A 26,908-nucleotide genomic window follows, 5' to 3' on the forward strand; every position below is an offset into this window, starting at 1 on the left:
TGTATGTCAAGTTAAATGTTCCCGCTGAGTTACATTCTAATTGCCGAGACGCAGGATGGCATCTCTGCAATTAGAATGTAATATAATAAATATATTTATATATAATGTTATATTAAATAAATATAAATGGGAAAATAAACAAGCTTTGTTCTTCTTGTTTATATTCCCAGCGCTCCCCCTTGTGGTGCTTGCTGTACTTGGCCAAGTCTTGCTCTGGGTGGTGAGGAGCCCAGCAGCAGTGGCACCTGTCCCTGCGAGCCTCAGCCCTGCCCTGGAGTGCCTCACGGGTCAGCACCATGGTACAACAGACCTTTCTTCCTGTGCGCCTGCCTAAACCTCTGGCTTCCCTGCAAGTGTGGACTTCTGAACCCCAGCCCCCTCCATGCCGAGATATCGTGCAGGGGAATGAAGTGAGTATAGTGGATCTGGCCATAAGAAGACAGCCTCAGAGCTAATGGAAATGACCCTTTCCTGGAGTATTAAGCCCAAAGAATCACCTGGGCACTGACAATCTTCCACATCTTCTCTGCCTGGCTAGGATTTGTCAGTTGTCCTCATTGTAAAGTTCAGCTGCTAAGCCAGGTAGCATTTGCTATGATCCACATAAGAAAACTGCCAGGGCCCCAGCTTGCCAATACACATTTTGACCCAGACAGGAGTGTGTGTGTGTCCTTGGACTTTGTAGAACAATTTTGGAATCTTACATCTTTTTTTTTTTTTTTTTTTTTTTTTTTTTTGAGACAGAGCCTGGCTGTGTTGCCCAGGCTGGAGTGCAGTGGTGCAATCTCCGCTCACTGCAACCTCCATCTCCCAGGTTCAAGCGATTCTCCTGCCTCAGCCTCCCGAGTAGCTGGGACTACAGGTGCGTGCCACCATGACTGGCTAATTTTTGTATTTTTAGTAGAGACGGAGTTTCACCATTTTGCCCAGGCTGATCTCAAACTCCTGGCCTCAAGCGATCTGCCCACATTGGCCTCCCAAAGTGCTGGGATTACAGGTGTGAGCCACCGCGCCCGGCTGAATCTTACATCTTAAAGTGGTTGTTTTTCGGCAGGGCGCAGTGGCTCACACCTGTAATTCCAGCACTTTGGGAGGCCAAGGCGGGTGGATCACCTGATGTCAGGAGTTTGAGAACAGCCTGGCCAACATGGTAAAACCCTGTCTCTACTACAAATACAAAAATTAGCTGGTCATCATGGTGGGTGCCTGTAATCCCAGCTACTTTGGAGGCTGAAGCAGGAGAATCGTTTGAACCCAGGAGGTGGAGGTTGCAGTGAGCCAAGATCGTGCCATTGTACTTCAGCCTGGGCAACAAGAGTAAGACTCTGTCTCAAAAAAAAAAAAAAAAAAGGTTGTTTCTCCAAGGCAAGTAACAATACCTCCAGGATTTTCTCAATCAGTCCCAATTTTACATATTCTGCTCATTGTCCTTATAAGCCAAAATCCTAATATTCCCAATTCCAAACTACAGTGGCTATGTACCCTTGGGCAAATTACTTAATATGTATAAGCCTTAGTCTCCTCATTTGCAAATAAGAATAATAGGAATAATAGTATCTACTTCTCAAGGTCTTTGCATTAAATGAGCTAAACAAGCAAGGCATCTATTATTATACCTAGTATCCATTATCATAGGCAAGACATCTATTATTATAACTAGTCCAGTATAATATCTCTCAGGCTTCCTTCCGTTCACTGCCCAGAAGCAGAACAAAAAACAGTTACCAAATCACAGGTCCCAAGTTCTGGAAGTGAAACATTGCCATGGAAGAAGTAGACCTCTGTCTGGTAAACATTCCTAAAGGAATATCCTATCAACGCCTTCCATTTCCTGCTAGACATTGTACCAACTGGCAGATTCACGCTTATAACTCTATTCCTATGGTTGACAGTTTATCAAAAGTACTATATAAACTTGGCATTGAGCCAGGCATGGTGGCCAGTGCCTGTGATCCCAGCTACTTGGGAAGTGAGGCAGGAGGATCCCTTGAGGCCAGGAGTTCAAGACCAGCCTAAGCAACATAGCAAGACCCCATTTCATTAAAAACACATACAAATAAAACCAGATTTGGGGGTCAAGTCACTCTAACCTTCTCTAGGGTTTCCTACTTAATAAGTTTCAGATAGTCTCACTAAATATTAATAAGGAGGGGTGGCGGAAGGGGGCAGTGAGGATGCTGGTCACCACTGAGCAGTACTCTTGAGAATGGGTGGGTCTCAATACTGGGAGACTAGGGTTGCTAACACCATATTTGCCAATTCATAATTTGTCTAAACTGACCTGTATTCTAGGCTTTAAGTAATTTTAGAGAGGGATACTCAGGGTTAAACAGATTTTTTTTTCCAATTAACTTTCTAATTGAGTGCCTGAAACTTAAGATTATAATTCAATGAATTTTTGTACAATAAGGTTTTTAAGAATAAACAAAAATTCTACTAGTTGCTTGGATTCTTCAGGGCCAGAAGTGAAATCCACGTTTGCTTACTCGACCCACCCAAAGTGGAATATTCTTGTGAAAGCTGTATACCCTGTCCTCCTTCCCAGGAGGTTCAGGGAAGTGAGAAAAGCGGAAAATCACTGGGTCTCCCGTGCACACATCTGCTGACTTTATCTCAGTTCATTCATTACAGTGTTGGAGTAACATGTTAATTAACAAACATCTCAAACCCCAGTTTTCTTAGCTATAAAATGAAAGTCGTGGTTTACCCAGATGTTCAAAGCATTCCATGTGATAATGTGTTTTGTGAAGAGTGTATTAGTGCTATCTAGTGTCTCTATTCCCAGATGGCCAGGCTCACAAGCCCACCAGGGAAGATCCCAGCTGGAGGGGCTTCCACATTTTCCTGATGAGGAGCTATTTTAGATTTCCTCAAAATCTTTTGATTGCTGCCAAAAGGGAGAAGGGTTTGCAGCTGCTGGTCAGGCATTCTCCTTTCCTTGCCAGAACCCTGACTGACTCTGGGCAGTAGGTGGGGCTGCAACATCAACCAGTCCGGTGAAGCTGACACACAGCTTTGGGGTCAGCCTGTCACACTACCCGGCTCTAGTTGCTTAACGGACTCCCAGAGGCCATGATGCTCAGAAGTAAAAAGATGCAAGCAGCAATCTGGAATTCAGTGGCCCCCAACTTTATAGATAGAGGGATAGATAGAAAATATTAGAACTTCCACTTGTATTTTTAAATTAAAAATCTGACTGGGGTGGGGGGAATGGGGCATTGTTTAATATGTATAGACTTTCAGTTTTTGCAAGATGAAAATAATTCTGGAGATTGCACGACAGTATGAATGTATTTAACACTACTGAACGGTACACTTAAAAATGGTTATGATGGTAAATTTTGTTATATGTATTTTACAACTTAACATTTTTCAAAAAATAAAAATTAAAAAGTAATTTACTCTCAACATTAAAATTGAAAATATTTTCCAAATTATTTTGGAAATTACAGTTTTAATTTCCTCTTTGATTTCAGGGTAATGTTTGAAGATAACCTTTTTGAAAAAAAAATCATTGTTTTGAGTGTGATGTTAATTATTAATGTCATTAAACTGCAAGCTATTCAATGTCTATAATTTAGAAATTTACTGAACTTTATACTGTAGCATATGAACGATTTTTTACATCTTCCAAAGACATTTGAATATAATATGTATTCTCCATTGATAAAATATGTAGTTCAAGCTATAGCTATTAAATAAAGCTATTTGAATTTTAAAAAGTGATTAGGCTGATGCATTATTGGATATACATGGTACTCTCTTGAGATGCATATGTCAGATACTGTGTGCGCCCAACTGTATGTGATGACCTTGGGAAAAAGGGGATCCTCTACATTCCAGAAGAATCGACTATAGTTCCCTTGCTCTGTTCACATGCATCCGATTGTAATGAGTTGCCATGTAAGAGAACTCAGGTAGACTGATGGATTTTATTATCTAGTTTTAACTAAAGTAACCTTCACTAAATGGACAGGAGGCTTAACAAGATTCTTGAAAAAAAAAAAAAAACTTGGCAGATTTTAAAAATGAATAATTTAAGCTCAAGTGGACCAAAAGCAAATGGCAGAGCTGACACTTGATCATTATGAGCTCTTTATTGGCCAAGTGACAAAGGAAAACTGTGGTGATCTAATTAGATCTGGCAAGTCGGCTAAAAGTTTCAAAATATCTAGAAGATTATTTGAAATGTGGACTTACATCCACACTCGCTAATGATGAATCTCACCTTAAATACATATTGTACCTTGAGATATTAATGGTAGCAATTCATGTATCTAATTCATAAGTAAATGAATATGCATATATTTAGGAGTGAGTGGTAACAAATTTTTTAGTCATAGGAATGAGAGACCAAAAATCTCTGGGCCAGGCACGGTGGCCCATGCCTGTAATTCCAGCACTTTGGGCGGCTGAGACGGGTGGCTCACTTGAGCCCCAGAGTTCGAGGCCAGCCTGGCCAGCATGGTGAAACCCCATCTCTTCTAAAAATACAAAAATTAGCCAGGCGTGGTGGTAGGAGCCTGTAATCCCAGCTACTAGGGAGGCTGAGACAGGAGAATCGCCTGAACCCAGGAGGCGGAGGTTGCAATGAGCAGGATCAACTCCAGCCTGGATGACAGAGTGGGACTCTGTCTCAAAAACAAAAACAAACAAAAAACAAAAACTCCGGAGACCACTGATCTAGTAAAAAAAAACTCTTCAAATACTTTTGACTCAGTATCCTAACTCAGAAGAGACCAAGAATAATCTATTTTTGAGAAAGCAGCACTTAAACAGAGATGAATCCCCCAGATTCCGGGTTGGAGTCTTGCAGAAGCCTATCCTACACGAAATATGTTCTTCAAGGAAATCTGAAGCTTCCCTCAAACTTTTCCTCTAATAAAAGCAGCTACCCATGAAATTTATTATTAAGGAAAATAAGTAGTTCATCAATCGCACTAACAAGTGCAGTATTTCTGGTCCAGATCTGTGTAAGAACAGACATTATTTTCAATGACTGTACCTGCTTTTCTTCTCTGCATTTCTTCAGGGTGCTCATTAGATTGGTGTGTTCCTTCTCTTTTCTTTCCATCATGATTTTCATTTGCTTAATACCAATCAAAGCCTTCTTCACCTCTTCATCTGCATCTATCTCCCCCACCTCAGAAAAACCTAAAAGACACGTGGCAATTTTTTCTTTGAGATCTGATCAGATTACAAAACACCGAGTTCACCAACCTTTCGTGTCTCCTAAAGAGAGGCTTAATTGTTCTTTTATAGGCTCATATTCTGAAAGCAGATCATAATGAATTAGCTGTCAGCTGCCACATGGACCCAGCTGCCACACGGACCATACCTTCTGTTCCTCACTTGTGAGCTCCTAAACAAATAGAGTTCACTGAACCTCATTCTTGTCATCTTGCTCAGGCCTTGTTTTCATTTATCCATTTTTTAATTTCATTTAAGACTCAAGTGTGTTTATATTAGAGAAAATTTTGCATTTTCTTCATAATTTATATTAAGCGCCCAGCTGGGGACCTCAAACACAGTCAGCAATTTCTCTTTCTTTCAGCTTCAGTTACCTAATAAGGAGGCATGAGACCTAGAAAGTATCCCATGTAATACAAGCTTCCTTAATAACCCAATGGACGTGTCTTATACACCTTTAATAAGCCCTTAGTAAGTTTAAAATTCATTGTCATTCCCTGTTCAAAATAGCTAATGTGGCCTACTAAAAAGCTTATTCTTGACTCTGATTTTAATTACAGACCCTAAATCAGCTACATTTTAGCTAATTTGTTCTTCTAAATATTAAGTACCCGAAGTATATATCATCAAGCAAAGGTTGCAAGTTAATGGCCCCAGAACAACCAGATTCAATGTAATTACAACCCATTCTTTCACTAGTTTAAGAATAATCGCACAGATTACTCTAATGGTTTAAATTTTTCAAATGCTAGAAAAGTATTTCACTGTTCATTAGAGCTGTGCTGAGATGACACCAACCATCTGGATGATACAAAAAAATGCAGTGAAAAAATTGGCAAGTTGTATCTACATGATACAAACATCTGGAAATGTGAACGCCTGCAGAGACGTGATTGGAATTTTCTATTTTTACCCAGATGTTTGGCGTCATGATGACTTGGTTTAAGTGCCTTGAGAACGTTTCACCGTGAAAACAGCGAATATGGTTGTCTCTCAACTGCGACTCACTATAAACGCCAGCAGGACAACCAACATGCAAACAGGACACAGCACAGATAAGAAACCAAACATACTCTTCAGGTTTTCACTGATAGCAGTTTTGTCCTTCCAAGTGGGTGCACAGTGACTGTCTTTCAACCATAGCAGATACACAATAAACACCAAGAGTGGCGGCTTCATGTTCCCGCTGTTACTGCAAAGGAAAAATAAACCCCCATCAAATGCCTTCCATTTGGTTAGTTTCTGTTGGCATCAATTGAAAACACCTGGGGCTCCAAAGCATTTTTCTGTCAATTTTTCTTTATGACTTTAGACAACTTATGCTAATGTGCCTGAGACATAAGGAAGCTTGAAATGTAAGTTAAAAAAACAAACAAATTCTAGTCCCTATTTGGTTTACATTCTTCATGACAGTTAAAAAAGCCCGCCATGTGTACTTGAAACTCAATGCAATGGAGAGGATAGATCACATCCTCTCAGAGTCCAAGCTTCATTTTGTAAACATCTCGAAACACAGAATTGACTTGAATCTGTTAGAGGGATTTTTTTTCCCTCTAAAATTCTTTTTTTTTTTTTTTTTTTTTTTTTTTGAGACGGAGTTTGTTCTTGTTGCCCAGGCTGGAGTGCAATGGCATGATCTCGGCTCACCGCAGCCTCCACCTCCCAGGTTCAAGCGATTCTCCTGCCTCAGCCTTCCCAAGTAGCTGAGATTATAGGCATGTGCCACCAAGCCCGGTTAATTTTGTATTTTTAGTAGAGATGGAGTTTCTCCATGTGGGTCAGGCTGGTCTCGAACTACTGACCTCAGGTGATCTGCCCACCTCTGCCTCCCAAAGCGCTGGGATTACAGGCGTGAGCCACCGCACCTGGCATTTCCCTCCAAAATTCTATGCTCTCAAGTGAGTTTTTACCTACGTGGTTCGCTACTTTTTTTTAAGAAAGCAAAACCAACCACACACATTTTTCTCATATGCCTTATAAAACCCATTATGCTAAGTGAAGAGTGCACAGTTAAAATTTTTTCTTCTCAGTTAATGAATTTCCCTTTGAGTTTAATTCAATACACATTAGTTACAAATATTCTAAATACAGAGGTTAAAACTTTACTAAGAAAAGTTAAATAAGTCAGAATAGTCATATGCTTTAATAAAGTTAAAACTATAAAATAAGCTAGATTATTTTAACTCCCACAAAGGGGATATTTATCTGCTTTACGTATATTTGCTATTTTAAAAAGAAAACAACCACAGAAACCTCCATTATTTGATCAACATTTGGAATGTCTTTTTAATACAATCATAAACTAGCAACTGTACTAGTAATTATAGTTATCACATTTTACATACATCATTTCAACTAACTCTTCTTCTATCATTACTCTATTTACAAAACAAAACTTTTTAATATAGTGTATTTACCACTAACTTTGCAATATCTCCCCAGTGAAGTTGCCACCAGCTTCTGGAAGGACCTTTGTTTTTCTCTGCTTTAATTTTCATCCGTGTCAGGGATTTAGCTGTGTCCTATCAATTTGATGACACAGTGTTTAATCCTATTAACCCAACATTTTGAGATTTACAACTATGATCTAAAATTTGGTACTGTTTAGAAGAAAACACTAGAGGGCAGGCTGTGTACACAATTGGGAACAGTGACCTTGGGCTACCTTCCTTTATACAAATGTTTTGATAGGACTCATTAAAACCTTAAAAATATTTTTTAAATTTTCAATTTAAAATATGTAGTTTCCTATGTAAGCAAAATAAGTCTCTTAGATTGAAAATACTATAAGCCACAATGTGAAAGTGAGTAAACTCAAATAAAACAGTTTGAAAAGCGTATTTACACAGTCATGTGGCATTTTTGTTGTTTGTTTGTTTTCGCGTTTGGCACTTTTTGACTATTAGCATATGAAGCGATATAACCAACTAAAGTGACAAAGTCTAGCATATACATAATGCAATAGATGAGTATTTTAGACCCACGTAATTTGCTACTTGATTAGCTGAACTGAAAATATAGCCCTTATTGATTCATTTAAAAACAACTTAGACAGCTGTTAGTCATGATAGCCAGCTCTGGAATCTACACGATGGGTCTCTCCGGCAACTGAAATCTCAAGATCACCTGGGCCCTGTTTGCAAGTTTTGAGAGACTAGCCAATCCATCCTTACTATGTACTCAACACTTGTCTAAGCAGGTCAGACCTTGACGATTCTGAACTGGGCCACCTGCCTTTTAGGCACCCTATGATGTTGGTTCTGGTCTCTGAGCAACACGCAGTCTGGAGTTTATCTTTGCTCTGCCTGGGCACAGAGAGTGACACACATTCAAGGCCCAGCCACACCCCATGTCAGCTGCCTTGATTACCCACTAATTCCCTCTTTTTTAGCTGGAAACCTCTTAGCTCTGTTGGAAAACAGATCAGCTCATAGCAAAACTCGAACTATTATTATTTTAAACAGCCTAATGTCACTTATGAGCAACTATAATCCACACCTATAAACAGATGTGTCCTATACTGAAAGATGCATGGTTGGCCAATGGAAGAGGCAGCACTTTGGGTGTTTTTCTCAGGAAGAGCAGAGCAGAGTCCTGGAAAAGTTGGTCACAGGAAATTGTCCAGTTTTTACCCCGACTCTGTGCACTGTTGCTCATTAGTTTACTACTGTCCAAGTTTGGGCCTGTTTGACGTCAAGGCTGGCATCTGCATGTTGTTTTTCAACAGACCCAAATTTTGTTGAAAACGGAACCAGTTTTTAGGAAGCAAAACCAACCACACACATAGGAAGATGGCTTACTTCCTAGTAGCAGGTTTTTTTCTTTAATCCATGTTCCTCCTTTAAGAGCAATTTCTCGGAACAGAACTTTATTGCTAACTAGTACTAATTACTTTGAAAATATCTTGAAGCTTCCAAAAAGGCTCTTCCTCTAATTACTTCATCTGTTTTCACAGCTGCCATTTTATTCTTAAGATTAAGCAATACTTCATGTGAATCCGGTCACTTTCATAATTATGACATCATTATGCTCAAGATTTAAGGGGATTACAAAATATTATAGATAGCTGCTTGATTATTAAGGAGATTTAGAAGCAAAGTCATCTTAATTAAGAAAGATGGCAAGAGGATGCACGTGGCATCAACTGGAAAACAGAGGAATCAGATGGATTTCAAAATGTCAGGTTTACTGTTGCTAAGTTCAGGCTTGGACAGAGCGTCTTAGATGCATGGCCATAATGGTCTTGCTAATATGTCACCCTTGAGTTAGACTTGCCCATCCTGCCACTGGCATAGCCAGACAACCCCTGGGCTTCCAACTGGGACATTTGGCCAGGAGCAGACTAGGAAGCCTATATACTACTCAGGCTGTGTCTTATATAGGACCAGCTCCAGGATACAATGACAGTGGTCCCTGCAGTTATGTAACCTAAGAGTGCATGTGTCCTGTAGACACCAGCTAGGATTTGCTGTCTTGCACCAGTAAGGTCTCAAAAAGACGGAAAGAGGGTAAATCTCTAACGAGTTCTCCTCAACTGAGATCCACAGACTAAGAACATGAATCAAATAACACTCTGCTTTGCAGGGTGAGAAATAGGAGGGTGAGAGGCCGGGAGTGTTAGCCTGGTAGAAGTCCTTCCACAGTCACAAGAGGCAGTCCTCCTCCTCTGGCCCACTGAAAAAAAGTTGAGGAGAATATGAATAAGAGAAGTAAAACAAAAGATAAAGCATAAAGATCTAAATAAATTATCCACGTAGAATATAATAGCAGCTGTCATCAGACTTATCCTTCCTTCCCTTCCTCTCTTCTTTTTCCTTCCTTCCTTCGTACCCGCCCTTCCTTCCCTCCCTCCCTTCCTTCGTTTCTCCCTTCCTTCTTTCCTTATGTCCATTTATTCAGCCATTCATTTAATAAACTTAAAGAAAATGATTCACAATAATAAGCAAAATTTTAGAAGCGGAGTGTAAATCCTCAATTAAAAATTTCCCCCTTTGCAGGCAAAGGTTGGCTAACTCACTTGCTGGAAAGGACCGATGGACATAAAGATCACTGACTTAAGAGGTCAGGTTTCATCAACTTCCTTGTCACACGATTGTCTCATGGTCCTGTCCACTTGGACCTCATCGTCCTCTCATAAAAAATGCGATTATTGGAAGAAATATTTCCAACTGTTACTCCCAGCTCTGAAGTTCTGTGATTATTGTTCACATATTCTCACCAAGCTTCCACAAAACTGGAATGTACGAAATGATTTGACGTGACCTGCAAAATGAAGAATTACAGCTACTCTATCTTGCTTAGAGATTGCTGAGCAGGTCAAATTTGTTATTATAAATGAAAATGTTTTATTGAGCCACACAGAGTGCAATGTCATTGGAAGGTAGACCAATAACCTTTTTAAAAAATTCAGACTAGACCAGGCACAGTGGCTCAGGCCTGTAATCCCAGCATTTTGGGAGGCTGAGGCGGACAGATCACTTGGGTCAGGAGTTTGAGACCAGCCTGGTCAACATGGTGAAACCCCATTTCTACTAAAAATACAAAAATTAGTTGGGGGTGGTGGCAGGTGCCTGTAATCCTGGCTACTCAGGAGGCTGAGAGAGGAGGATTGCTTAAACCCAGGAGGCAGAGGTTTCTGTGAGCTGAGATCGCGTCACTGCACTCCAGCCTGGGCAACAGAGCAAGACTCCATCTCAAAAAAAAAAAAAAAATTCAGACTAAACTAAAATTATTGTCAGGCACGGTGGCTCACGCCTGTAATCCCAGCACTTTGGGAGGCTGAGGCAGGCGGGTCACTTGGGTCAGGAGTTCAAGACCAGCCTGGCCAACATGGTGAAACCCCATCTTTACTAAAAATACAAAAATTAGCTGGGTGTGGTGGCATGCACCTGTAGTCCCAGCCACTTGGGAGGCTGAGGCAAGAGAATCACTTGAACCTGGGAGGTAGAGGTTGCAGTGAGCTGAGATCGCAGCAGTGCACTCCAGCCTGGGCAAAAAGAGCAAGACTCCGTCTCAAAAAAATAAAATAAAATAATTGTTTTAGTTTCATATAACATAAGTAGCAAAAGTAGGCATTGAATCTAGACTTCAGACACTTTCATGAAAAAGATCTAGTTTGAATACAAAATGAGAAAATTATATTCCACTTAACCATCATCATGAAGCCAGAATTTATCTGTTTAGACCAGCACTACACAAATGTAATTATTGATTAGGATGTATATAAATATCAAGTACATTTAAAATGTCCATTTTACCCAGAATAGTGCTTCCCTTGCTTCCAGCAAGTTCAACCCTTGGAATAGTTTATTCAGCAAATGTATCGGGCACTCATGACATTCTGCACCGGGGATACGGCGGTCTCTGCGTTGCAGGTGCCCACGCTGCATTCCAAAGGGAGGGAACTGGACAATACACAAATAAATATAGAAGCCAGAATGTATTAAAGCATGACAACTGTTATAAAGAAAATTAAATGGGAATAATGGGATAGCCAGTAACTTAGAAGGGGAGGGGCTATTTGAGGATAGGTGGCCAAGGAAGGCCTCTTTGAGGAGGAGACTTCTAATACAATCCCTGAAAGTAGAACCAGCTACACAATTTTCAGGGCCCAGTGCAAAATGAAAATACGGACCCCGTGTTCAAAGAGTATTAAGAATTTCAAGATGGCAACAATAGCTCCAAACCAAGTACAGATCCCTTCTGAGTGAGGGGTGCACATGGCACATGTGTGAAGCCTGCTGGCCTGAAAGACAAGGAGCACGCCTCTTCTGAGATCTGAGAGCAAGTGCAAGAGGAGTGGGAGCAAACTTGGCCAAGTGTGGCAGAGTGCAGTGAGAGAAGAAGTGTGATATTAGCTGGAGATCAGAAACGTGCATATCCTGTAAGTAGGGCAGAGTAAGAAGTCAGAACTACATATATTTTTTGAAGCAAGACTGGATAATTGTGGAGGATTTCCCAAAGGGCAACGATAATGCACTGGTTTTAAAAGGCCACTGTTGCTGTCCTGAGAAGAATGGACTATGGGAAAGCAAGGTAGAAGGGAAGCCAGTTAGGAGGCTGTTTTAATCACCAGGAAAGAGATAATGGTGCCTCCTTGGAGAGTGAGAAGTGGTGAGATTTGGGACTTATTTTGGAGATGGGACTGGACTGTGAGGTGAGGGGAAGTGCAGAATCAAGGGTGGCTGCTGGATTCTTGACTTGAGCTTTGGATGGGGGATGCCATTTTCTGAGACGAGAAAGGCTGGGGCAGAGTGTAGTGGGGGCCATTGGCTAGCACGGGCCTTTGCTCATGCTCCAGGAACCCCCTACCCAGTCCACCAGGGTCTAACTCTCACTACCAACAAGAATTTTTGTTGCTAAAGTCATCAAGAAGCCAATGATGACCATATCCACCGGTGACTTTCTATCCTCTTTCTTACTTATTGTCCTTGTGGAATTGGATGAGCAACTGATTTTAAAGCATCTCTTTTTGTGTAAATGATGCCATTAGCTCTTGGTCCTCCTCTTACCTCTCCAACTTCTTTTATTTGTAGCAGGATGTGGTTACCTTTCCCCTAATTTTTAAATTTATTAAAAAATATTTTTTTCCCTAGAAACAGGGTCTCGATATGTTGCCCAGGCTAGAGTGCAGTGGCTATTCACAGGTGTAATCATAGCGGTCTACAGTCTCCAACTCCTGGGCTCAAGTGATCCTCCCGCCTCAGCCTCCTGAGTAGCTGGGATGACATGCTGGAGCCACCAGGCCTGAGCCCTCCTAATCTTTTTAATTCTATCCCCTTCTCACTGGCAAAACAGGATGGGTTCTTCAACCTCTCGATCTTCTTTATCTTATCCATCCCAATTCGCCACAGAAAGAGGGTCTTTAAGGATAATAATGAAGCCCAATTATGCTATGAGAGGTGGGGGAAGGATTATCTTGTAGGTGCTCCATTCTGAAAGACGCGAAGGTGCAGGTGAGCTATAATAGGTGGCACAGGCTCTCCCTGTGCTGGGCTGAGCCAGGGCGGTGGGTGGAAGGGGAGGAGGAAGGGAAAGCGTGAGGGAGACCAGGAGGAAGGGAGCAAGGAGCATGGGAAGTGGACTCAGGACCGGCCAGAAGGTGATCTGAGAGGAGCAGCCAAGACATGGGACAGGAGCCTCAGAATTCCAGGCAAATTTTTGATTAGCTGCTGGTAAGAGGGGGCTGGGTTTTTATGCCCACCCAACCCATGTTGGCTCCAGCAGCCAGGTTATGCATTCATCTCTTTTTTTAATGTTTAATTTTTATTTTTTTAGAGGCAAGTTCTCACCATGTTTCCCAGGCTGGTCTCGAACTCCTGGACTCAAGGGATCCTCCCATTTAGACCTCTCAAGGTGTGGGGATTACAGGCGTGAGCCACCTCCCCCAGCCTTGGATTCATCTCTGTTACAGTATTTGCTGAGTGTCTACTATGTACTAATCGTCAGGCTCTGGTGTCAGACACATGACACCTGCTCAGTCTCATTCCTGACCCTTCTTCCTCCGTCCTCCGTCAGATGTTTCTCTTCCCTGGGGCTTTGTCCTGGGTACTCTTATTTCTACTGCCTGAAACTCTCTTTCGATGAAATTACCCAGAACCACAGATAGGCAAAGGCAACCTTCTACCGGCTGTCTCTCTGTCGGCACAGCCCTCAGGGATTTCAGTTTCAACAGTTCCTAACCCAGCTTTTTCCCCTCAAGCTCGCCCTGCCATATCTCCCTGTCACCAGATCCAGACATTTGGGAATCATCCCAGACTTCTCTCTCTCCTTCAATCCAGTGGCCAACCCAAGCAGACCGCCAGATGTATTGCATCTGGGCCCGTGCATTATAAAGGCCCACATGAGTCAATAGCCTTCGAAGTGCTGCGCTTTATTTTTGAGTAAGCTAAAGCAAATAGAAATCGGTAGACTAAACAAGCAAAATCATACATAATTAAAAATCAAGTTTTTCTTTAAATTCTGGCCACATTATTATGACCCCGGCAAATGTGTTTTAATTTGGTTCTTGATCTGCATGACAGCAGGATGGGTAAAATACCATAAGTATTTGATGATAACATAGAGGAATGAATCGTTCTATCCGTTGTACAGTAACATTTAAGTCTCATCCTCTAATCCATAATTGGCTAAGTTGTTCCAAGTCCAAATTAATTAAGGAAATATAAACAGGAGCACATATATAGTATCAGAATATCTCACTTGTTTTGTTAAGTTTGTCGTGAGCAAATCGGATTTTCTTTTCAGCTTGAACATACTTAATGCAAAATCCAAAATCCAAAATGCTCCAAAATCTAACCTTTTTTTTTTGAGACAGAGTCTCACTTTGTCACCTAGGCTGGAGTACAATGGAGTGATCTCTGCTCTCTGCAACCTCTGCCTCCCAGGTTCAAGAGATTCTCCTGCCTCGGCCGCCCGAGTAGCTGGGATTACAAGCATGCACCAACATGCCAGGCTAACTTTTTTATTTTTAGTAGAGACAGGGTTTCACCATGTTGGCCAGGCTGGTTTCGAACTCCTGACCTCAAATGACCCACTTGCCTTGGCCTCCTAAAGTGCTGGGATTGCAGGCATGAGCCACCGTGCCTGGCCAATCTAAACTTTTTAAGCACAGAGAGACAAGTGGAAGATTCCACACTTAGCCTAGTGATGGGGTCGCAGTCAAAATGCAGGCACGTAATACACAATTTATTCAGTGTCCCCAAGGGAAAAAAGGACCCTCCCAGCTCCTTTCTGCTGCAAAATAACTTTTCTGAGCATGCCAGATATATATGTCATATTTTTTACTAAGTGCTTATGTGTGAATAAGTGTAAGAAAATGATTGCTTATCAGTAGCATATAAATTCGGAATCAGGAATGAAAGACAACTATAGACTGTCCTTGTGGGTGGCTGAGACAAGGGACACCTTGCTTCCTGATGGTTCAATGTATACAAACTTTGTTTTATGTGGAAAATTATTAAAAATATTGTGTAAATTTACCTTCAGGCTACGTGTATAAGGTGTATATGAAACATAAATGAATTTTGTGTTTAGACGTAGGTTCTATCCCCAAGATATCTCATGGTGTATATGCAAATATTTCAAAATCCCAAAACATCCAGAACCTGAAACAATTTGGAGTCACACATATAAGATAAGGAATACTCAGCCTATATATGGAAAAAAGAATCCTTGTGTGCTGACTCTGTGGATTATTGGAAGATAAAGATAATAGATTTAGATTATTGTAATGGTATTATAATGGTCAAGTAAATTATATGCATATCTTATAAACAGATCAACAGGCCTTATGAAAACTCTTTGGTTATTGCCAGATTTTTATCTAAAAGGCAGTGAGAGACCCAGGCCAAAGGAGACAGATTGTCTGCCATGCTTGAAAAAACTTTACTTATTATTTGTTTGTTTGTTTGTTTAGAGACAAGAGTCTCACTCTGTTGCCCAGGCTGGAGTGTAGTGGTGAGATCATGGTTCACTGCAGTCTTGACCTCCTGGCTTCAAGTGATCCTCCCACTTCAGCCTCCCAAAGCACTGAGACTACAGGCATGAGCCACTGCACCTGGTGGACAAAGCTTTAATATTGAACCACTTGTTAGCCAAAATGTCATAGAAGTTGTTTGTTTGTTTTAATCAAAATTGTTAATTAATATGACTTTTCTTACAGTAGATGAAAGTGAATAATTTTAAAAATTATGTGTCTGCATTAAAAAACAAAACAAACACCTCCCTGATCACCAAGATCAGATAATACCTAGGGGATTTTTTGGCCTGTCCATTTGTCAGGGTCCTGGAATAAAACATAATTATTCTCTCTTGGGTAAGGGGAGGAAACAATGATTCTGGAGCTCAGTGAGAGCTAGAGCTGGGACCGTGGTTGCCTTGTGGGAGCAGTAGCCTTCAAGGGGAACCCAGGAAACCAGCAGACTGAGACCTGGTGATGCCAACTCAGGGTCAACCTCCCAAAGGCACAGAGCAAGACGGAGAAGTGAGAGCACGGACAGCCACAAATAGAGCACCCAGCACAGCCTCACTCTGCTTGTCTGGCACGCATCTGACGGTTCCCTGATGGTCACTAATGCTTTTTAGGTGGAGAGACTGCAGTTCATCCTTCTGCACTGTGCAACTGCTCAGATACGTACAAAACTTTGAGGAATATATGTAGCTGTTGACTTTTTTTTTTCACCCTAGATCCTAATTAATTACTATAAAGAGGCAATTGGGTGAAGTGCACAAATGGCACAGAAGAAGTTTTAGAGACAGGGGTGGCAGTGTGTGCCTGGAATGTCATCCCAGCTACTCAAGGAGGCTGAGGTGGGAGGATCGCTTAACGTCAGGAGTGGAGACCAGCCTGGGCAATATAGCAAGATCCCAATCTCTTGAAAATTTTTTAAAAGACTGGGCGCAGTAGTTCACTCCTATAATCCCAGCACTTTGGGATGCCAATGTGGGAGCATCACTGGAGCCCAGGAGTTCGAGACCAGCCTGGACACCAGGGTGAGACCCCATCTCTACAAAAAAATTTTAAAAAATTAGCTGGGTGGTGGCATGCACCTGTAGTACCAGCTAATCAGGAGGCTAAGGTGGGAGGATCACTCAAACCCAGGAGATCAAGGCTGCAGTGAATCGTGATTGCACCACTACACTCCAGCCTGGGCAAGAGAGCTAGACCTTGTCTAAAACAAAATTATAAAATACAATAGGCTGGGCGTAGTGGCTCACGCCTGTAATCCCAGCACTTTGGGAGGCCGGGCCGGGTGGATCACTTGAGGTCGGGAGATCAAGACCTGCCTGGCCAACATGGTGAAACCACGTCTCTACTAAAAATACAAAAATTAGCCAGACGTAGGTGGCGCAAGCCTGTAATCCCAGCTAGTAGGGAGGCTGAGGCAGGAGAAGCGCTTGAATCTGGGAGGCAGAGGTTGTACTGAGCTGAGATCGTGTCACTGCACTCTGGCCTGGGTGACAGAGCTAGACTCTGTCTCTAAATAAATAAATAAATAAAAGATAGACGGGTATAGCGGTGCATACCTGTAGTCCCAGGTCCTCATGGGGCTGAGGCGGGAGGATCACTTGAACCCAGGAATTTGAGGCTTCAGTGAGCTATGAACATGCCACTGAACTCCAGCCTGGCAACAGAGAGGGATACAACTCTAAAGAAAAGAAAAGAAAAAAGAAAAGAAATTTTAGGGAGCCTACTAAAATTATTACAAATATTCTATGAACACTGCAAAGTAGTGAGCACTGAGGGTGAGCTGGCTTTGCCTTGTGGGGGGTGCTGGTGGGGGAAGGCTAAAGAGAGATGCACAAGGACATTCTTGCTCTAAACACTCTGGGAGAATCATATCTCACGTTTATTTTTGTTTGTGTGTATATGTTTGTTGTTTTATGTTTTATTATATAATCCTCTTTTTCTTTTATTCTCCAAGCCTTCGATACAATCTCTTTCATTTGAGAAGACTCCAGTAGCCTTTTGGCTACACTGAAAGAAGCCGGTGGTTGATGTGGGGCGAGCCCTGGGTGAGAAAGCCAGGCTTGATTACTGGGAAGCTGACTGGTGTTTTGGCTTCTCCTGACCAAGGGTGAGGACAAGGAAGATGGGGTGGGTTGGGGGACAGCAAGAGTCTCAGAGCTGTGGGTTCCGAGACTTTGCAAAGAAATGTCATGAAGAAAGAACTCTGATTTGAAGGGAAGCTGGACTTCCACGTTGTGGATGATGGGCTGGTCCTAAGAGGGAGGTGGCCAGTAGGTTCCCTCAGAGAAAGGTTGGTGACATGGAAAATTGTTTCCTGCCCTGTGCTGTTTTTCCCCTAGAGTCAGTGGTGGGGAGTTAGGAGTCAGGCTGTGCACACCCTGGAGACAGGGGACTGAGGGACTGTGGCCGTCCTTCTCCCTGTTGTGGTCCGCACTGTGGTGGTAGTGTCATGCCAAGACAGGACCCTGACCTAGGAGCATCTGGAAGCAGTTCCCAGCCAGAGGCGCTAAATACCATCTGGGGGAGGGGTGTTCTTCCTGCCACCCATAGGGGAGGACTTGAATATTCTTATTTGGTATATTCTTAAATATTCTTCCAGAGTGATCTTGGAAGGCAGAAAAACTAGGGAACATTTGGGTAACATGTAAATTCATTAAAACATAGAATAAAAAGGAAAAAAAAACGACTATACTGGGGCTGGGTGTGGTGGCTCACGCCTGCAATCCCAGCACTTTGGAAGGCTGAGGGGGATGGACTGCTTGAGGCCAGGCATTCAGGCAACATGGCAAAATCCCATCTCTACAAAAAATACAAAAATTATCTGGTCGCGGTGGCACACGCCTGTAGTCCCAGCTACTCTGGAGGCTGAGTTGGGAGGATGGCTTGAGCCTGGTAGGCGGAGGTTGCAGTGAGCCAAGATCGTACCACTGCACTCCAGCCTGTGTGACAGCGTAAGACCCTTTCTCAAAAATAAAACAAACAACAACAAAAAAACCACTATACTGGAATTACTCTAAAGTAGATGATACAAAATACCATGCATGTTTTCCTGATATGTATCCTTTATCATTTTCTTTTTTCCTTTTTTTTTTGAGACAGGGTCTCATTCTTCACCTAGGATTTCCCACCTTAACTTCCCAGGTAGCTGGGACTACAGGCTTGGGCCACCATACCTGGCTAATTTTTGTATTTTTTGTACACACAAGGTCATACCATATTGCCCAGGCTGGTCTCAAATTCCTAGGCTCAAGCAATCCACCCACCTAGGCCTCCCAAAGTGCTGAGATTACAGGCGTGAGCCACCACACCGTGCCTCATTTTCATTTTTGACACTTTCCATGACTGTATAGAATGTTCCTTCTTCAAATTAAATGTAATTTAAAAACTATTTGAGGAATGCCATGATACAAGAATGCTTAATAGTAATAGCACATTGTAGAATAGGAGCCCAAACAACTGAAAACACAGAATTTTTAGAACAGCAATATCTTTTAAAATGTCAAATCAAAACAAACACCATTTTAAGTTTACTTAAATATTTAAAATGATTGTACTGAGAACCATTGTCTGTATGTCTTTATTATTGTTGAAAGGAGTTAGCCAGCTTGCTTTAGGCAGAAAGTAAAGGAAGGGTCCCCGGAGAACCTCCAACCCATGTTTTGTGCAGATAAGGGAACGTGCACAGGGAGCTTGCCTAAACATGTCCCTAGTGAACAAAGGGCCCACATACGCACTGGGGGAGTGTGGTGGAGCCACCAGGAATTCATGCCTTATACGAACAGGGAACTTGGCCCCATCAGGTTTTATATAGAAGCCCTTGCATTCAACTACGAAGGGGCAACCAGCAACCTGCTTTCAGGACCCCACTCTTTCCCAAGAGCTTTCCTTTTTGCTTAATAAATTCTATGCCACTCATTCTTTGATGTCCGGGTACCTGGTTCTTCCTGGTCATAAGATAAGAACACAGACCTAACTGAGCTAAGGAGAAAAAATCCTGCATCACTGTTGTCAAGTTTTACTTTAGATTTTAAGTTCATAGTTTATGTTAAATTATTGTTTTCAGTTGAAAAGGATACTATTTGGTTATTAATAAAGTGTGTGTATGTATATATAGAAATATATGTATGAAACAAAATAAACTCTTTTTGTGGTACTTGCTAGCTGCACATTGCATTGAGGTTACTTTTTACCACTTATGCCACTCTTCATCCCATGTAGCTGATCACTAAATCCTATCCATTCTATTCCATTCATTCATACAAAAAGTATTCATTGTATATGAATGTTCATAGTAACTTTGTTCATAATAGCCCAAAACTGGAAACTTGGAAACCACCCAAATGTCCTTTAATGGGTTGAATGTGATAAATAAACTCTAGTACATCCAAGCCATGGAATACTACTCAGCAATTGGAAGGAGTGAAATAATGATACACACAACTTAGATGAACTTCAAAGAAATTATGAATGAAAAAAGCTGGTGGGAGTGGTGGCTCATGCCTGTACTCCCAGCATTTTGGGAGGCCAAAGCGGTTGGATCACTTGAGCCCAGGAGTTCTAGACTAGCCTGGGCAACATGGTGAAACCCCATCATTACAAAAATACAAAAAATTAGCCAGGCGAGGTGGCGCGTGTCTGTAGTCCCAGCTACTCAGGAGGCTGGGGTGGGAGGATCACCTGACCCCAGGAGGTGGAGGCTGCAATGAGCCAAGATCATGACACTGCACTCCAGCCTGGGTGACAGAGTGAGATCCTGTCTTGCTCTGTCACCAATCCCAAAAAATACATACTGCACGTACCCATCTATAAAACATCTGTGAAATAGAATAATTATAGAGATGAACAGATTAGTTGTTCCCAGGGGTTAATGATGGAGGGATGGATGTGGCTATAAGGAGGTAACACCAGAAAGTCTTCTGCTAATGGCTTGAATATCTTGATTGTGGTAGCAAAGCTTCACCTATGATAAAATTATACAGAGCTATATGCATATACACACACAAGTGCATCTAATAACTGGTGAAATCTGAATAAGCTCTATGGGTTGTAGTAATGTCATTTGATTGTTTTTGATATTGTAATATAGTTGTATAAGATGTTAATGGTGGAGGAGGCTGGGTAAAGTGTGCATTGTTCTTCCCTATGCATTTCTTTGCAACCTCCTGTGAATCTATAATTATTTCAATTTTTTTTTTTTTTTTTTTTTTTTTTGAGATGGAGCCTTGTTCTGTCACCCAGGCTGGAGTGCAATGGTGTGATCTCAGCTCACTGCAAGCTCCGCCTCCTGGGTTCACGCCATTCTCCTGCCTCAGCCTCCTGAGTAGCTGGGACTACAGTCTCCTCCAACCACGCCCGCCTAATTTTTTTTGTATTTTTAGTAGAGACGGGGTTTCACCGTGTTGGCCAGGATGTAAAAAAAAAATTTTTTAAGTATTTAGGAATTGTCTACATTGTGCTGCTCATTTTCTTCTTTTATATTTGTCACCTCTTTTACCTCCCTACTCCTCCCTGTTTTAGGCCCTTCCCACCTCTCTCTGACTTGTCTATTCTGTTTCAAATGTATCTTCCACGCTCTTATCAGAGGGATCTTTTAAACCAATGCTTCTTAAACTCTACCATATAAATGGGCCACCTGGGATCTTGTTAAAGTGCAGGTTCTGATTCAGTTTGTCTCGGGGACTTGGGATTCTGCAGTTCTAACAAGCTCCCAGCTGATGCCAATGTAGCTGGTCCTGGATCATACTTTGAGTAGCAAGGATCTTAAGTAATTTTCTTTCAGGGTATGCCCATATTTAAATCCATCTAGTTCATTCTCATTGTTCACAGAATAAAGTTCAGTCAGAGCATGCACCTCTTTGCTCAAAAGTCTCTAACGACACCCCAGTGACCCTTAGAATAAAATCCAAATGCTTTACAATGACCTACAAGGTCCTGCAAGACCTTCCCCACCCTGAAACTCTCTGACCCCAGCTCCTATCACTCTCTCCTTTTCCACTCCACCTCTAGCTTCCAGATGTCCTAAATGCTAACATTTGCATGAATCCACAATAGTTTATTTTCCCTCCTTGCTGTATATTGCCCCTTCTAGGTCTTTCTCCCCTTTGTTTTTTATCCTTCAGTGTTCAGCTCAAGATGCATTTACTTATCTCTGTTACATGGGCACTCTTGATGGTGCGAAAATGCGCCATTTATTGCCCCATTCTACTTGTGTATACCTCTATTATTACACGTCTCTTCCTCTATTTCAATAATTTATTTTCCTATTGAATCACGGTCTGTATAGGAAACAGAAGGCACATCAGAGGAAATTATGAAAATAGCTTTATGAAGAAACTATTTTCAGAAGTGGGCAGTTAAGGGAGTCTGTTATTGGATACAGGAACCCAGTGAGTGCCGGAGCCTTGGAGGAGGGAACTGCAATTGCAGAGGCACAGCCAGAGCTGCCACGCCAAAATGATGCCTCCCATTGGCTGAACTCAATCAGAAGCCACAGAGCAATGAGCCACGGTGATCCAGCCCCCCTTCCTGGAGGCAGGGAGAGGGGAAGAAATAGAGAATAGATCTGGAGGAGAGGGGGAGAACAGAGACCAACCAGCACACACTAAATCTCTGTACTAAATGAAAGGTTCCTCAGGGCAGGACCAATTCTCTTTCATCCCTGTAGCCCCACATGTAGCACAAGATTTAGCCTAGAGTAAGTATTCAGTAAGTCTTTGTGAAAGCAAACTACAATGTCAGGGCATGTATTGCATTTAACTTAGTATTTTAGGGAAGGCAGGCAGGAAGGCAAGCAAGTTGTTCATTACCTCTTTAAAATTTTTTTTTCTTTCATAGAGATGAGGTCTCGCTTTGTTGCCCAAGCTGGTCTTGAGCTCCTGGCCTCAAGTGATCCTCCCACCTGAGCCTCCCAAAGTACTGGGATTCCAGGCATGAGCCACCACGCCTGACCCTGTCTGTTACCTATTTTGGCCAATTTTCATTTATGTTCACACAAGACTTTTTTATACTTTTCTTGGTATATCTAATTTATGTGTTCATTTATTTATGTATTTATTTATTTTTTATTATTTTTATTTTTTGAGATGGAGTCTCGCTCTGACACCCAGGCTGGAGTGCAATGGCATGATCTCGTCTCACTGCAACCTCCATCTCCTGGGTTCAAGCGATTCTCCTGCCTCAGCCTTCCAAGTAGCTGGGATTATAGGCATGTGCCACCACATCCAGCTAATTTTTTTTTTTTTTGAGATGGAGTCTCACTCTGTTGCCAGACTGGAGTGCAGTGGTGTGATCTGGGCTCACTGCAACCTCCGACTCCCTGGTTCAAGCAGTTCTCCTGCCTCAGCCTCCTGAGTACCTGGGATTACAGGCACACATCACCATGCACAACTAATTTTTGTATTTTTAGTAGAGACAGGGCTTCATTCACCATGTTGGCCAGGCTGGTCTCGAACTCCTGATCTCAAGTGATCCACCCGCCTCAGCCTCCCAAAGTGCTGGGATTACAGGTGTGAGCCACCGCGCCCGGCCAGTATATCTAAGTCAGATGACAACAGCACAACAAGGACAGAATTCACTGGAAAGGTTCATTTTGATCATCCTATTTTGCTGAGTTCAGGCTAATATCTCCAGAAGTGACACAAACTTGGAAACAGAAATATCCATGTGGGGCTATCAGCACAAGATACAAAGCATGAAAACCACAAAATATTTCAATCAGTGATGTTCGTCTATCAGTTGAATAATATCACCTCCAGAAAGTGGCATACAGTAGACAATTAATAAAATCTTGACTGTCTAGAGTCAGGTAAGCCAAGGATATTTTTGAGGCATGAAGTAATCCAGATATTTTAATGAGACAGATGAGGCCATTGGGTAGGGTGATCAACTGTCCCAGTTTGCCTGGGACTGTCCTGGTTTTAGTACCCATCATCCCTCAACCTGGGAAACCCTGAGTCCTGGGTAAACAGGGACAGTTAGTCACCCTATGATTACAGCCAATTTTTTAAAATGTAGATTTTTATTTCTTATGATACAGCTTCTTGAGAGGTATTATTCAAAGATGGTTAAGCCATTACAGCTCTTGGACAGTTATCTTGAGTTTTGTAAAACTTGGAACTGTCTCTAACTGGGATCTGGTGACTTCACTGATTATCCAATTAAGAAGTCCTAAGACAAACTTCACTGCCAGTATTCTATTAATCCCAATCCTTATAAAACTACTTAATCTATTAATTCCTCAGGTGTACAATCAAAATGTACTCTAGCATATTTCTAGAAATAATAAGCCTCTCTTTCCACAAATTTCCTCAGGTTTCTGAGTGTATTTCCAAACACCTTGCCAGCCTTCTCTGTAAACTGCAAATCCCGTGTTCTAATATTCTACAAGAGAAATATGCAGACACAACTATTGTACCACTGACCATTTCAAATCTCTGCATATGCTAAGCGAGAAAATGGTTGAGAACAATAGAAGACTTTTTGCAGTAAGTACTTATCCTCAAACTTTTGCCTGAACTGTAGAAACCTGATATGGAATAAATGTCCTGGTCTTGAACCAGATAAACTCCTTTACAGTAAGAAACATCATACAGAGACTGATTTATGTGTCCTTTATGTCTGTCCAGGAAATATTTAGCCAGTATATAGTATTTATAATGTATGAGAGATTTTAGGGAAAAAAAGGCAAATGGATTGTTCGAATCTTGGTAGGAAAGGCTAATGCTACTGAAGCAAATAAAAAATAAAAAATAAAATCCAACTGCTGAGTTCCATCACAACATGCAAGTGATCATCCATCTAACAACAGTTTGCTTTTAGGAAGGGTAGATAAACCAGTCACCAAAACTATCATCAGCCTATGTGATGTGCTATTAAGGGAAATAATTCAGTTCATACTTCGGGTTTAAATTATTATTAATTTTTTTTTTTGAGACGAAGTCTGGCTCTGTCGCCCAGGCTGGAGTGCAGTGGCGCGATCTCGGCTCACTGCAAGCTCCGCCTTCTGGGTTCACACCATTCTCCTGCCTCAGCCTCCTGAGTAGCTGGGACTATGAGTAGCTGGGACTACAGGCGCCTGCCAACACGTCCGGCTAATTTTTTGTATTTTTAGTAGAGATGGGGTTTCGCCGTGTTAGCCAGGATGGTCTCGATCTCCTGACCTTGTGATCCACCCACCTCAGCTTCCCAAAGTGCTGGGATTACAGGCGTGAGCCACTGCACCTGGACAATTATTATTAATTTTTATCTTTATGACAGTCATTGACATTTTGGGTAATAAAAATAAATCTGGTGATAAAAATAAATAATTAAAATAAGCAGTCTTAATCATTTGAAAGTCAACTATTTCTAAAGTTTAAAAAATTACCTAAACATTTAAAATCACCGTCACCTGAAAAAGCTAATAATAATAATGAAAGCTATCTTTATTAAGCATCTCCTACAGTCCCAGGCACCATGTTAGAAATTTTACATAGCGCCTCATTTAATCCTTTCAACCTTCTGATATGAGTATTACCAATCCTATTTCATAGATAAATAAGATAAGGATCATAGAAGTTAAGTAATTTGCTCACTATCACAAACTGGTAGACAACCGGAATTTTATCTAACCCAGGTCTCTGTTCTTTCTACAACATCACATAATTACCTCAAAAACAACAACAACAACAACAAAAAACAAAGACATGTAAAAATACTATTCTGGTAACTATATTACTTTGCTTCTATGTAATTTCATTTTATTTTGAAAATTAAGAATGAAGTTAAATAAGAAACCTTATATGGCATTATAAAATCTACTATAATCATTCTTTTTATGTATTGTAGAGGTATTTGTATCTTTAGTGCTTGTTGAATGGTACTAGCTAATAATTGTACTCATTTCTCTAATTTGCTCACATATTTCAATCTCTGAAAAAGCTGCCAAAAACTGTTAACAGAGAACAATGGACATATTTTTAAAGTTTAGTAAATCAGAACAACATGGGCACATGCTAAAGATTAATTTGGAATCATTTACATATATGCCTTCTGAAAAAAAAAGAGGAGGTGCTTTTTTTTTAAGTCCAGAAAAAGGAATGCAACCTATTTCTTGCAAGGGCATATGAGTGGATCTCATATTCTCACACATGGCTTTGTTTTCAAATTCTTCAAAGTGCAGAAATTCTTTTAATTTAAAGGTGAGCCCATGGAAAATCTGGACCAGCTGTAGAAAACCATTCAAGAACTCAGTGCCACAGCCACTTTTTTGGTTGTGACACCAACCCCAGGGTGATCTGACCCTCTGCTCACCAGTGTTCTAAATTATCCAAGAGAGGTACTTCTGTTCCCACTGCTGCCTCCGTGGAATTCATTATCTGATTAGCTGATATCGCCTAGAGGATGTTAGAGAGGAACTCAGGCAGCCTTTAGACTCAAGAGAGACTCCAGGCTGTCGAAAGAAGGAAGACCCACAAAGGGTCTAAATTCAGTGCACTGGAGAGGAAGACTTGGGAAACAGCCACATCTCACCGTGCTGTTTGAGGGACCTGGAAAAACAGATCATCGTGACTTTCTTCAAGGTCACGCAAAGTTTAAGTGATTTTTACTGTCCCACATTCCAGCATGTCCTCTTCTATGGATTCATTTCCCATGGTAGTTCATCATTCTCTATTTATGGCATCTTTATTAGGTAACAGTATCTCATCTCCTCCCGATAATTGTGCTGCTGCATATTTTTAGAAACTTTCCCACCCGCCATTGTCAGGGACTGAGGAGTTGCATTAATGTTGAGTTTGAAAATTCTGTTCTTGCATCAGACAGGTAAAAGTGGCCTTATTAGCATTTCTGTTTTCAATGTCTGGAGAGAAGTCCCAGGGAGAGAAAAACAAGATAAAGCATCATGTTGTCCACTGGTAAAATCTGTACGTGGAAAGTAGGCTAAGCTAGAGTAATCGGTTTAAGGTAGCAGCTAATAGTGTCTACAGCTCTTTTACTTCGTTAACCTCAGTTAACCAGGACCTGGCAGAATGGGGATTGAAATCAGGGGGCTCATCCACAGTTTCCTCAAATACTGATTTTGTCAAGTTGGGCTGATAATTCCATAAACTGTATGAGCATTTATCCTTGGATGTGATCGTTTTCAGAGTAATTCTTTTTCCACTTGGGTTTATTTATTTATTTATTTTGAGACAGAATCTCACTGTGTTGTCCAGGCTGGAGTGCAGTGGCACAATCTAGGCTCACTGCAACCTCCGCCCCCTGGGTTCA

The 26,908-nt window shown here is 41.5% G+C and overlaps 1 protein-coding gene across 1 annotated transcript in view; it reads right to left on the bottom strand.

Annotated features, from left to right (window-relative positions):
* The window catches only part of CLUL1 (clusterin like 1), a 64,516-nt gene that overhangs the window by 25,837 nt on the left and 11,771 nt on the right, over positions 1-26,908 (bottom strand). The window contains exons 4-9 of the mRNA XM_054460321.2: positions 17,218-17,339; positions 11,448-11,594; positions 10,208-10,452; positions 7,608-7,712; positions 6,264-6,382; positions 5,006-5,154 (exon numbers count right to left, since the gene is read on the bottom strand). Coding sequence (XP_054316296.2) covers positions 5,006-5,154; positions 6,264-6,369 — 255 coding nt within the window. The 5' untranslated portion in view covers positions 6,370-6,382; positions 7,608-7,712; positions 10,208-10,452; positions 11,448-11,594; positions 17,218-17,339. The remainder of the gene's footprint in view (positions 1-5,005; positions 5,155-6,263; positions 6,383-7,607; positions 7,713-10,207; positions 10,453-11,447; positions 11,595-17,217; positions 17,340-26,908) is intronic.

Source organism: Pongo pygmaeus, chromosome 17 (assembly GCF_028885625.2).
Source record: "Pongo pygmaeus isolate AG05252 chromosome 17, NHGRI_mPonPyg2-v2.0_pri, whole genome shotgun sequence".
NCBI classification, from domain to species: domain Eukaryota; kingdom Metazoa; phylum Chordata; class Mammalia; order Primates; family Hominidae; genus Pongo; species Pongo pygmaeus.